At 40.3% G+C, this 14,008-nt stretch overlaps 1 protein-coding gene across 2 annotated transcripts; it reads left to right on the top strand.

Annotated features, from left to right (window-relative positions):
- LOC105830066 lies at window positions 1–13,940 on the top strand. 2 transcript variants are annotated; one of them, XM_012669209.3, is made up of 11 exons: window positions 1–3,792; window positions 3,955–4,224; window positions 8,163–8,429; window positions 8,525–8,863; window positions 8,937–9,056; window positions 9,135–9,310; window positions 9,733–10,021; window positions 10,133–10,214; window positions 10,313–10,457; window positions 10,536–10,725; window positions 10,994–13,940. In XM_012669209.3, the coding sequence occupies exons 1-11, from the start codon at window positions 3,705–3,707 to the stop codon at window positions 11,143–11,145; spliced, it is 2,118 nt and encodes a 705-aa protein (XP_012524663.1). In that variant the 5' UTR covers window positions 1–3,704; the 3' UTR covers window positions 11,146–13,940. The 2 variants fall into 2 exon arrangements, with proteins under 2 accessions (XP_012524663.1, XP_036143864.1); XM_036287971.1 differs by having other exon boundaries at window positions 9,748–10,021.
- Window positions 13,941–14,008: the final 68 nt, after the last annotated feature.

Below are 14,008 nucleotides of genomic sequence, written 5' to 3' on the forward strand. Positions count from 1 at the left end.
CGCCGCAAGTCGTCTACGGCGTTTCCCCCCTCCCGACGCGACGCGAGAAGACTCTGTGAGAAAACAGATTCATGCGGTGTAAATTATTTTATTATCATCCCGAAAGAAGCAGTAAATAAAATTGCGAGAGGCGGTTTTAATGCATTTTCCCGCGGTTCTCCGTCACGGTAATGTATCTCCTTAATGTACGCGGCGCGTATTTGCGAGAATCGTAAACGACCCCATAAACGCTCAATTCGTTCTCGAAAGGACGGCTTGACTTGTGACGGCGTAATTGAATCTTCATAGACTCCCTCGAGAGAGAGAGAGAGAGAGAGAGAGAGAGAGAGAGAGAGAGAGAGAGAGAGAGAGAGAGAGAGAGGGAGAGAGCCTGTCATAATTATGTAGTACAAGACCTCCACGGCACTGCATTATCCAAGGATGACGGTCGTGACTCGGTAATTAATCGGCCACTAGAATTTCTAGAAGGAGGATTCTGATGAACCCTACGAGCCTGCGGTATTTAACCATAATAATCGCTAGTATAAAATTGCTTAATCGTTTTGTCAAGCGTTCAGACATGATGTGTGTGTTGAAAAATTTGCAGAAATTTATGATACTTTTCTCTCGTTTAATCCTTGAACGATGCCGTTTTATATTAGGGACGAGCGTGGCGCACGATCGCGTCGAGCCTGTAAAAGTCCCACTTCCCTCCATCGCCAATCGCTGGTCTCTCTTAACAATCTCCCGTAATTGGTACTTAATCATGTATCCACATGTCATAATTGACTTTCGGTCGCGGCGGCAGGAAGTAATCAAATTCCCTGGCCATCGGGGAAGGCGCGTTTCTGGAAAAGAGAAAAAAGACTCTCTGTCTCTCTCTCTCTCTCTCTCTCTCTCTCTCTCTCTCTCTTTCTCTCTCGTGAAGCGCGGTAGGCGCGCGGTTCGCACGGGCGCATCGACGATTACCGGAAGTGTCGATCTCGCGTGGCGAAACGCGCCTTGGGCGCCTGCGGTACATCACCGGCCTGCGAAGGGCCGTCGACCAGGGGCCTCGGGACCGGTTGTGACGTAAAGGTCAGGGGCATCGCGCGCGCGTATGCGGAATAATTTTTTCCCGCGCCTCCGCGGAGACACGACCGACGTGCGCGTACCGTGAGATCGTTAAGGTCGTTCGTGCTACCCATATTGCATATCTTGATCGGCCGCTCGATATAAATCGACGCGAATTGGAACACGAGAATATGCGCCGCGATCGTAGATTGAGATAACGGGGAGAGCTTATCCTTCGGCCGAAGCTATTCGATTTCGTAGCATGAGTCTCGTTTTGGACCTTGGGCTATCAACGCGATACGAAAGATTGGAGATGATTACTTCTTTATTCAACGTTATGTTTATGACCCCTTTTTTTTTCATTTCACGAAGTACAGTAATCCAGCGTTGACTAGTACCGTCCTTGCGCATGCTTATTTTACCGTGACAATCCAATTTGTTTTTGAACATATCGATGAAGTAGCTCATCTGTACGATCTGCGTCGGATCTTGGCGATGAATATAATTTTTCTATTAATTTAATATTCTCATCTCACATAAACTATGGCCAATTTTTTAAATTATATTAAACATTATCGATCATAAATTTGCATCGCTGTTTTATGAAATGAGTACTATTCTCAACGTTCTTCGTCTCGTTCTAAAATAATTTCTCAACTTCAATAAATTTTTTAATCCTCAGACGGCGGGCTGACAAATTTTTCAGCGATAGAATCAAAATTATGCTCGGTAAAAATATTAAATGTGGAAGGAGTATAAATAAAATAGCGTTAATGAATTATCAATTTACCACCATCTCCCGTGCTTTTTCATATTTTACTGAAGCCAGACGGCTCGCAGATGTTCGTGCCATTTCAAAAAAAAAAAAAAAAAAAAAAAAAAAAAAAATGGGTCGCGCGGCCTACACGAGTCTGAGAAACCCTGTTTTCGTGCCCTTTGTCCCGCTCGCGGATATAAAGACACCACCACGTAGTCCCCGGAAATCCGAGTTTCTCAGGTAGCCCGTGACCTCCCAGCGAGACGAAGAAATCCGTCCTCCTTCCGCGCGCGTGCGCACGGGCGCATTTCTTTCACCTTGGCAGTCGCATTAATCTTCGTAACAGTGCATCAACCTGCCTACCGAGCGCGCCTAAGCGCATTCCTCATTGTTAGCGCGCGCGACTTTGCCACGACGTGTGCATCTCGTGGGTGCGGGAGAGATCGCCGTGGCGAGGCCACGGGGCCGCGGTGACGGAGAGGGGAGGATGAACCTTTGGCCTCGGTGCAGGCCACGACGTAGCTCTCCTTCCCCCTGGCGATCTCCCAATGGAGCTCTATTATACTCGGTGACCTCGAACCCCACGAAACTATACGCGCGGGCTGATCTCGGGCTCCGCTCGGCCGTATATATACGATGCCTGCATCCCTGTTATCGCATTATCGTGATGTAGGCTGGGCAAATCGGACGCGCCTGAGCGGGAAGAAAGTTGGTCAGCAAACCCTCGGCTCGGTTGTGAAACCGAGTGAATTACAGTTGCGCGCGCGCGCGCGCGGATTTACGTAATAATGGCATCGCTCGGATTCTCGGAGCGGAGACCGTGCCGGTCTGACCGTCAAAGGGGGATAAAAGAAGTCCGGAATGGAATTTCCATTGGCTCTTGTGGAAAGCCGAAAGACCTAGAAAAACAAAATGAAAAATACAAATACGATTGAGCACGCGGCTTAGCACCGCGGCGGATTGGACTCTCTTGTTCCAGAATGCCTCTCGCGGAATTAATGCTCTTCACGCGCGCGATGAAATTAAGGGCGACACAACGAAAACGGCCGGGTTTCAGAAATTACCTGCATTAGCGTGACGCGTCCCGCGCCACGGGCGAGGGAAAGATTGATTGTGAGGTAACGGAAAGACGCGCGCGCGCGCGTTCCATTTTCGACGCATGACGGTCAAATTTATTTCTTGCGCGGCGCTGTCATTACCGCGAGATGAATTGTTCGCGATATTAAGGAGAGAGCGTGAAAAGCCGATCTCCGCGAGAGCCAGAGGGATGATGGAACCTGTCTTCCCGCACGAGAAGCGCGACGCGGGGGGAGCAGGATAGAGTCACACGCGGGAAAGAAACGAGAGAGGAGAAACAGCCAGCCGGACGGACGGACGGACGAACACGGGGGAAACCAGGAAGCGAGTGAAACGCGAGGAAATCGCGCGAGGCACTCGCACCGGTTTTTCCCCCGCGCGGAATCGTCTTCCTCCCGAGCTTCCCGCGAGCGTTAAACTCGCTCGTTCAGCGAGCGGACTCCCCTACACGCTGATGAGCCGTGTAACTGGAGTTATTAACTCTACCCTCCTATCGGAATATCTCTCCGGGAATTATGCCGGATTAGCGTGTATCCGATCCGCTTGGAAGCGATGAGATTTCCGCGCGCGCGCGCGCGCGCGATTGCTTACATTAGTACCCGATTTGCTTCGCCGGAGAAGCAACGCGCCTCATTTCCGTGTTACGTCCGTGCGCGTTATCATTTTAAATTGTTTATACAGAGAGGGAGCGCGACGCGATTATTCTCCCCGTGGAAGAAACTCGACGCTCGTAGGGAGTTAGCGGGCATCCCCACGCCCGGGGAACAATAGCCTCGGTCAGGCTGGCTTTAATTGCGAGGCAATTCTGTAACCGAGGTTTTCCTCATTCTCATTGCAGATGGGCTCGTTTGCGATCGGAACGGTGGCAGCCACCGCAGCCAGCCTGATATTCACGGCGCTGTTGGCGAGCGGCGACGCCGCGTTAGGTAAGTCTTCCTTCTAAAATTAGAGGGGCCTTTTACGTCATTACACGCGCGTTGGGATTCGCGTTGAATAGAATTCTATAAGACAGGCCCTCTCCGATTGTAAATGGAAGTGGGATGCCGGTCTAGGCTGCGAAGGCTTGAAAATTGCTTCCACGTTTTCAGCCAGGACGGCGTTCGAGAAGCTCACCGACTACGATTACCGCGGCACTACCTATTACAGCGTGAGGAATCTGTCGTTGTACGAGTGCCAGGGATGGTGCAGAGAGGAGGCGGAATGCCTGTCCGCCGCGTTCTCGTTCGTCGTGAATCCCCTGGCGCCGATGCAGGACACCCTCTGCCAGCTGCAGAACGAAACGGCCGCCACGAATCCGGCCGCGCAGCCCCAGAGAGCCGCCAATATGTACTACATGACGAAGCTGCAGATAAGATCCGGTGAGGGCTCGCGCTCCGTTAAGCATTTTGACATCTACATTCGTTCTCGCGTCTGATACTTGAACGTTTTAGATTAAGATATCCCCCCCTGCATACCGATGTCCCGCTTTTGTTAATGTTCTCGTTTAATGTCCACTGCCTAGGAAGCGGCAGATGAAAGCGTAATAAACGGAAGAGAGAAAAAGATTGAATGAGCAGAAATGAATAAAAAATAATTTACGCAAGACAGAAATTCTTACGATAGAAGAGATCGTTACGTTATTTATATGCGCGGCAAAATAGCACCAAGAATAGACCGTGAAATACGATAATGTGAGTTTTAAACTCTTAAAGCGGGCGGATTCAACAGTATCGGCCGTATATAGCCGCTTTCACAAAACAAACGTTTAACTGGCGGCATTTCGTAGAACAGAAAAAAAAAGGATCGCCTAGGCTAAGGCAAACAATACAACTGTTAAGTGTGGCTAGTGAGAAGACTTAAAGAACGATTCGACTTGCTCTTGAAAGTGTCACGTGTTTTCCCAAATGAAAATCGTCGCGTGATTCTTCGCTCTTGTTCCCTCTCTTTTGGTATATCTGTTCAAAATTATTTACCATTAACATTTTTATAATATAAAGAGAAAATATAATATATTGTAATATAATAAACATGATTATATTACAGCAAATATATTACAACACCACATTTAAATTAAATGTTGATACCTTCAGCAATTTTTGTCGAAGGAAGATATAAGACACTCTCACAAAGGAGGTCAGGTAGTCGGCCTTTTGTTCACTTTTCGACCCTTCCTAGCTGTGTAGAATAGGTTTTACTTTACAGAAGAAATTTTCTTCGCCGGCGAAAAAAATTTGGTCCGAGAAATTTGGACGGAGAATCGACCGCTCGTACAAGTAAACCTACCGAACGCATTTAAACAGAAAGGCTGTCACAAATCCAGCTACCTGCAGAAGTATTGAAAATTCATGGAGTTTAAAAAAAAAGGTTTCAATATTAGTTTAATCCTGTTTAACGGCTTTAGATGTATGCCGCTTTTATTATTTACGGAAGCGTTTTATCTACTTAGAATGCTAACGGAAGGATTTTTAAGAAATTTATGTTTATTTTTGTGAAGTTCCCGACTCGGTAAGAAAATGGCTCATCGAAACATTGTCGAATAGATGTTTTTTTAAAACGTTTGACGTTAATTCGATCATTATTTCTCACTGGAAATTTTATGTGTATACGTGTGCGTGCATACGAAATTTAATTGTATCAGAATTTAATTTAACTGTCTCAGCAAAAACTTGGCCTGGCTTGCATTTTTGTACTTTCAAGACTCCATGTTATTACTATGGATAAATGTATATACAAGAATGCAACTAATGCGAGTGAAACACGCCAAGTTTTTACTTCACTATCTATTATTATTTCTAATATTCAGATAATTTTTAAGTAAATTTTTATAAGATTTTTCAAAATTTTATTAAAAATATATTTGGCTAATTTTATTGATCTTGTATTCATATTTGAATGTATTTATGTACTTGGCGTATTTTTTCTAAACACATTTCTAAGGTTTTTAGAATTTTCTTTATTCAATAAGAAATTTATTTAAAAGTACTTTTTTATTCAAATGTATTAGATTTCTTATTATAAATATTTCTTTTATTTAACAAAATTTTTAATTGAAAATATTTTTATTCATTCAAAAATATTAGGTTTTTTATAAATAAATAGTTTTCTTTGTTCAATAAGATATTCGTTTTTATGTGATTTCACTCATTTAAGAAAGTCAAGTTTTTTATTGCAAAGAAATGATATTATTACATTTTAGTAATAATACCATTAATATCATTAAATTATTGCTTAGGAGAATAAAATCGAGACATACAAAATTATTTACTTAAAAGCACGAAATATTTATTCACAAGCATACATTATTTATTGTTATGAAAGAAGTATTTACTTATCAAAGTAAGTATTAAAGAAATCGGTTTCAAGAAAATGTATTTACTTATTTCCGGAGAAAAATTTTGTGCGCTTCAAGAAATTGCGTGTTATCAATTTAACGAGTAGAGCGATTTTCTTGGCGAGTTGTTCCAGGCCGTGAGGCACTTAGTTGTTCGTCATAAAACCGCTTGCAATTTGTGTGAAGAGGGTAAATGAAAATTTCGAGAAACAACGGGTTTTGTTTCTGATCGTTACAAGCCAGCTTGTTACAAGCTGCAGAATTTTACGTAAGCAGCTTATAGCTAATCAAACATAATAGTACGTTCCACATAAATTCATTATAATCGTTACGCTGAACATCTTCCTGTTAGCATACATCCGAAACTTTTTTAATATCAAAATATTTTTCTATAATTTTTAATTTTATAAAATAATTCTCTAAATTAATATACTCCTTTCCTCCATTGGTAGTTGTGATAATATTTAAGTTAAGGCGATCCGGGAGTGACAGAGTTACCGACATTTTTTGGGGAGCTTGGATTTTCGAATTAGAATAATATAGAATGCAAAATCCTTTTACAGGATTAAAGTACGCACAAAAATGAAGGGGACGACGTATGATTTGTTCTGGTAAATAAAAAAAAATGTTATTTATTGATCACCTAACGACAATATTTGCTTTATACCAAAAATCTACAGTTTATATGTATAAAATAATCACGTCGCTCCCCCCTAGAAAAAACTCTCAGGAATAATATCGTGCAATTAGAAATAAGATTAGAAGCCTAGAAAAAAAGATTCGCATTCCGCAAATTGGAAAATAAAAAAACGAAAATTTAAGTTATGCACACGTAAAAAGTCGATAAGTAGAGCAATATGAGAAAAAAATTTTTCGTTCTCAATATAAAATTCAATTCACAGATTGATATTAATATGTGTACTTTAATTCTGGAAAAGAAAACATCGTGGCAATATTATTATAACTTTGGCACTATGTAAAGTAGCGAAGTTACAATTAAATTTTGTGGAGAGTCATTTTTCATAAGAATTTCTTTAAAATTAAATGCACAATGCCAACAAATATTTCAATTAACTAATTATTATAATTATTGCTGTCTTATTAATCTGATGAAGTCCCGTTCAGGACGAGCGATTTGTCAGCGGCCGTGGCCGGGAATTTGCACGGCCGACGATGATTCATCTGTGAAATAGTCACGCGTATTCGCGGCGGTTCGTTGGCACTGCTTCCGTCATTGGCGGCGGCAACTCTCTAGCGCCGGTTTTGAGGGCGGAACAAAAGAAATTGGAACGCCGAACGGGGCTCGGCCGAAATACATTCCGGGATCCGTGTGCCAAGGAGCCTAGCTATGTGCGTCAGCGTCGATCGCGATGCCAAGTCACATGCGAGCGTCTTATGATTTTTCAGCGCAGAATCTTCAACGGTGGGCTTGGTAGCTCTTGTCTTTCATTACGGCATACCCCGCGTGTCTTGATAAATGTTTTATTACTTAGGAGGAAGCAGTAGATTTAATATCAAATTGTTAACATCAGTTGCTCTTTTATACGACGTTTTCTTATATAATATTAAGTATAAACTGTAAATTTACTTGTATCAGGATTGTGATTTTCCCAGCTTTTTATTCGGGGATTTAATTTTCTATTTAGTTATCGCCTTTTGTTGAGAAAACTGAAGAAAAATAGCAACTCGGATTTGAATATTATTTATTATTGAATCATTAAAAAATATATGTAAGATATGTATATTGTATAACCTACCTAGGCTAAATAGATTGAATTTATTTTATTAAAAAAAATTTTTTTATACATAACCAAGTTTTTAAAAAATAAATATGCGCGCCGATTAGAACGTTAGTGTAGGTATGAATTTCGCTTGCGCGTTTATCTGCGAGTAGAGCGCAAATCGTGTCACAAATATAACGAGAATGTACATATAATGCAAAAAAAAGAGAAATAAAATAATCTCTATAGATATATATTATCTTAGAAAACGTTTGTCTGCGACCGTGGGCCTTCGAGCGCATCCCGAACAAGATGATACGCGGATTGGACAACGCATTAATTTACACGTCCACAAAGGAGGCTTGTCTCGCGGCCTGCCTGAACGAGCATCGCTTTACCTGTCGTTCCGTGGAGTATAATTACGTGACGCTCCAGTGTCACCTGAGCGATTCAGATCGTCGTACAACGGGTCAGTACGTTCAGTTCGTGGACGCGCAAGGAGTGGACTACTTCGAAAATTTATGCTTGAAAGGTAAGGTTCCGGTCTTGGGGCGAGTGATGGGAAAATTATTCCACATTCTCGAAGGAGATAAAATAAAACCTGTGTGTTTAATCGGGCGCTGACAGGAAAGGAGGCCTGCAAAGCTCAGAGGATCTTCCAGATGCCCAGAATCGGCGTGGCGGACGACAAGGTCGCGCAGTACGCAGGGCTGCATTATTACACCGATAAGGAGCTGCAGGTCCAAAGCGAGTCCGCTTGCAGATTAGCCTGCGAAATCGAGAACGAATTCCTCTGCAGATCCTTCCTTTATCGCGGCGCGCCACAGGGGTCGGCTTACAACTGTCAGCTCTTCCATTTGGATCACTGGACTCTTCCGGATGGGCCCTCGACGTATCTCAACGCAGAGAGGCCTTTGATCGACAATGGCGAACGAGTTGGCACCTATTTCGAGAACTTCTGCGAAAGTAAGGATTGCTAGAGTTAAAAGAGGTCGAATGTGTATGCGCGATATATTAATATATCGTTTTATTATTTTAGAGGGCGCTGGACCACTATCAGACCCGTTGCCGGTCGTTTTTGAAACCACGGAAGATTCTACGATAAACAATCTCACTCGAAATGACATTAATTGCGACAAAACAGGAACTTGCTACGATGGTACGAAATTAATATTCTCATTAATACTCTAATAATATATAATATGATTTATTAATTATCTTATGAATAATGTTGCAGTATCGGTCGACTGCAAAGACACTCGTATAGCTGTTCAAGTTCGTACAAATAAACCTTTCAACGGACGTATTTATGCTCTTGGACGATCTGAGACTTGCAATATTGATGTTATTAATAGCGATCTCTTCAGGCTCGATCTCACGATGACCGGACAAGATTGCAATACTCAGAGCGTGGTAAGTGATACATAAAATGACGATAACAGTAATATTGAAAAGTACTGTAATTTTTCACAGCTTCTTTTCCAATTACAGTTATTTTTCGATATTTTATTTTTCTTTTCGTACATGACAAAAATTAGAGTTTTGTAACTATAATATTTATTTAATATCTTTAAAAAGTATGCATGTCTAGAAGTAATTGCACTATTGTTACATACACTTTATCACGTGTCCAATATTCTTACACCTGAACCTGTCACATTTATCATTGACTAACATTGCACAATCATATATTATAAAATGCGCAATTTGAAGAATTTTTTTCTCACACGTCTATATAATTTTTTTACAAAATTGATAGAAAATTTACAATAACAGCACATCCTTCTCTCCTTGAGAACATAATCTCTGTTTGTACTTTCTTTTCACCATGGCAGCGTGACGGTTTTCAGACTGGAATATATTCAAACACGGTTGTACTGCAACACCATTCCGTGGTAATGACAAAAGCCGACAAAATCTACAAAGTCAAATGCACGTACGATATGTCCTCAAAGAATATTACATTCGGCATGATGCCGATCAGAGATCCGGAAATGATCAGTATCACCAGTGCACCGGAGGCGCCTCCACCGAGGATTCGTATTCTTGATAGCCGAACGCGAGAGGTTGAAACTGTACGGATTGGTGATAAATTGACATTTAGAATCGAAATCCCGGAAGACAGTAAGTTTGCTTCCAACGAGAAAATCTTTCTTAAAGAAATCTCAATCATAATACAATCGATTCGCGATTGACAATAATTCACAACAATTAATATTATTATTTTATACGTAGCTCCTTACGGCATTTTCGCTCGTAGTTGCGTAGCTATGGCTAAGGATTCGAAAAGCACGTTTCAAATTATCGACGACGAAGGGTAAATTAATTTTATTTCATTTATAAACGTTTTCCGATTCTAAATAAGTAATAAAAAAATGATAAAAATATTAATATTTGAAATATGGAAATTTTCAGATGTCCTGTCGATCCTTCCATCTTTCCCAGTTTCACCCCTGACGGTAACGCTCTGCAATCTATATATGAGGCCTTTAGGTTCACCGAATCTTACGGCGTAATCTTCCAGTGTAATGTGAAGTACTGTCTGGGACCTTGTGAACCGGTAATTAATTGTTTCTTTTTTTTTTTCATTTTTCTTATTGTGGAAGAAGAAAGCCTACAACAATTTCTTTCGTTTCAGGCCGTTTGCGAGTGGGGACGTGAATCCGTGGAGTCCTGGGGCAAGAGACGTAGAAGAAGTGTCGCGAACTCGACGGAGGAGAAAGGCGAGGATATGACTTTATCTCAAGAGATTCTAGTGCTCGACTTTGGTGATGAGAAGCAATCTGAATTCCTGAAGAACGATGCCAGCATAGACTTCAATGAAGCAGGTAGGATCATAAAGGAACGAATAACATCTAATCTTTTATAGAAAAAAAAAGAATTGTAAAGATATTTTTGTTTTAACAGTATCTTTATTTTCGAAATATTAAAATAAGATTATACAAGTATTGAGAGCACTTGGAATTTGCTTACATGAGAAAGTCTCTTTAGTTTACGTATAAGACAATGATTATTAAATAATTATAATATATTAGTTTTAATTTAACATTGATATTTTTTCTCTCTGTGCACATTAATGAAACATTTTACTTCCAGATAAAACAGTAACCATCGTGGAGCCGTGTCCAACGAAAACCTCGGTGCTGGCGCTCGGGGTAACGTGCGCTCTTTTAGTGCTCATCTATATCTCCACAATCTTCTGTTACTACATGAAGAAGTGGCTGACACCTCGCAAAATGATGCCTTAAAGGACAAGAAGAATTTTCGTCTGCCAAACGCGCATTCGTAAAAGTAAATAAGGAGGAACGATAACGGAGGAGTGCGAGAGTTCACACATACATTCACACGCACACACATACTCATAAGTTATCAAAAGATTCATACTTCGCCCTCTCATTTCTATTGTACGTTCATTTTCATTATATCTGCAACGGATGAAGCCCATGCGAAGGAAGATGAAAGATTAAAGATCGCTATCCAAAAGTGGCAATCGTATACTATCGTAACGCGCGTCTGAACTGCCCTTAATGCATTTAGTACTCAACAACATATCATTGATGACCATCATAAGAAGCGATTATACGTATAATGCCCGAGTGAATAATATTATCGATAATACACTGATGCTCATTAGTATAGATCAACATTTTCAAAGGGATTATTTAAAAGACGTCAATAATGGGACGCGCGAAAATAAGCTTACACAAACATTAAAAATTGCTTTGACCGACACGATGATGAGGATCATCGCGCGCGGATCTCTTGTACTACGTATTGAAATGCAAACACCTACACGAACCCGAGGTCTCGAACGGAGAGGATGACTCGGCTCCTCTCGTCCGAAGTAATATTTAGTAACGAGCAACACGTGAATATCGTAACTTTTTACGGAGGTGACGTGTTTCAAGACAGTCACCGATTATGTAACTCAAATTGAAACAGTGCAATATTACATTTTCGTTAAACGCTAAATATATATTAGATGACCGTCGGGATTTAATCGCTCGCACGCTACTTCGTGCGTGTACTTGTAACGTAAGCTACTCGTTTCTGGCCGCCAAAAAAAAATGTGCCGAAATAACCGTTGAAATAACAATCGCGACTGAATTCTGCTGACGCAAATTGTCTTTACGTATGAGGAAAGCTACACAATGCTACATCAGCGACTGTGATTGAAATTTGAATGATGGCTTGCGCATGTCGGACTCCGGAGGTGTTTGTTGAAAAGTTGGCGACCGACTCTTCCGCACGCATACATATACAGACACACGCATTACGTATACATTACACATACGACATACTTCGCGGAGCTCACTCGCGACTAAGGACCACCTTGAAAATGCAATGAGTAGATTATTTAAGAATATTTTTAGAAACAGCTAACTGTGTCCTCTAGTGGCTACTTCTGATCGGGTTGCAAAGAGAACAGGAGCGAGCGGCGAATTTATTATTTTTTTTCGTGTCGTTCGACAGTGAAATTTTCGGTATTGTCTGGACGATCGATACACGGCCCCGGTTTTTATAGTTAACGGAGATCGATTTGTAACCCGTATCAAGACTAGCGGTATTTAAAGGTTCACGCTTCACTAACGTCTTTAATGATACAAGTAGCGTTAAGATAGCAATTAAGCGTGTAAGCATAGACGAAAGAAGGGGAAAAAAAAGAGATAATGGCTGAGGAAATATTTTCTCGGATTTAGCGGTTTCGCGAAGCGATTCATACTTTTTTAAAAGCGAAAAAAGAAGGAATGAATTGTCGAAGGAAAAAAAAACCGATGAACTTTGTTCACATATACGAGTTTCAATATGAATATCGACATTATAGTGATGAATTGGTGTCGTAATTAGCTGAATAACGGTGATATTAATAGTCGAGTCAAGGAAAAAGTCTCCAATATGAACCTTTTGCGTTCGAAGCCGCTAAAGTTCTTTCGAAACTTGCAAGCAAGAGTACCTCTACTCGTGAAACTCGTACTGGTACTGAAACTGGAGGAAAGTAGAGAAGCACTCGAGCATTCGGTTACTGAGGTGTAGATAGTCTTCTGCGTGTTTCCGAAGCTCGAGAGCTTCCTCAGAAATTTTTAGCCGTGCGCGTTCAGAGTGTTAAAGCAAGAAATACTCGAGGTACAATGTACGGTCGGCGGGATAAATGGCCGAATAATTCAATAAGGACAATGATATCTTTTCGCAGTTTATCAACTCCACTCAATTAGTTAACTCACTATAAAATATCTTACTAAATACTCTTCTCGTTTCCTCAAATACTGCCATAATAAATACGTATACGCAAGAGTATCCATTTTGAAAAGCTTTCCAATAAAAAGAATATGTAAATAAATATTTCATTATATTGTATTTTGTTAATTTATGGCGTAAATGTTGAGACGAGAGACATGTTAACGTGAGAACATGAGAGTAAGAATTCCATTCAAAAATTTATTCCTTATAAAAGTAAATTTTCAAATTATTTATTTACAGTTAATTATTAATAAATTAATAAATTTATATAAATATGTATCTATTTGTTTGAAATATGGCAACGATGTCGATTTGGTGTTACGGGTGAATTTTTTCCTATCTTAGAAATGTTAGGCAATTCATATTATAGCACGCAATTGGGTGGAGTAAATTAAGACTTCCGGTTAAGGTGCTTGCTCTAAAGGAGTCACAAACTTATTATTCAAAATTAAAAAAACAATGGGAAAGAATTGACAATTAAATTTCATGAAATTATTTTTTGATTTACAAAATACGTTTGAAATGCTTATCGAAATTATTGAAATTCATAATAGGTTTACATCTTACATATGTGTTAAAAATATATTTATTTATTTAAAATGAGTGTGACTCCTTATGGTATACAAAACAATTTACAAAATGTATATATTTATATATATATATATATGTTATTATTATTATTAAGTCGGACTGTGCAGTAGACATTCAGAAAAATAAACACACATACGCATCAATCACATATATTTGTACCCTATTTATATACGCGAATGTTTCAGTAATTAAACTCAGATCAGTTTTGACAGAATCTTCTTTCTTCTTTTGTACCCATTATTTATTTGTAGCCTGCCTGCAGAATCGTCAAGTTGACTTCTA

This window comes from Monomorium pharaonis, chromosome 6 (genome assembly GCF_013373865.1).
Source record: "Monomorium pharaonis isolate MP-MQ-018 chromosome 6, ASM1337386v2, whole genome shotgun sequence".
Taxonomy (NCBI): Eukaryota; Metazoa; Arthropoda; class Insecta; order Hymenoptera; family Formicidae; genus Monomorium; species Monomorium pharaonis.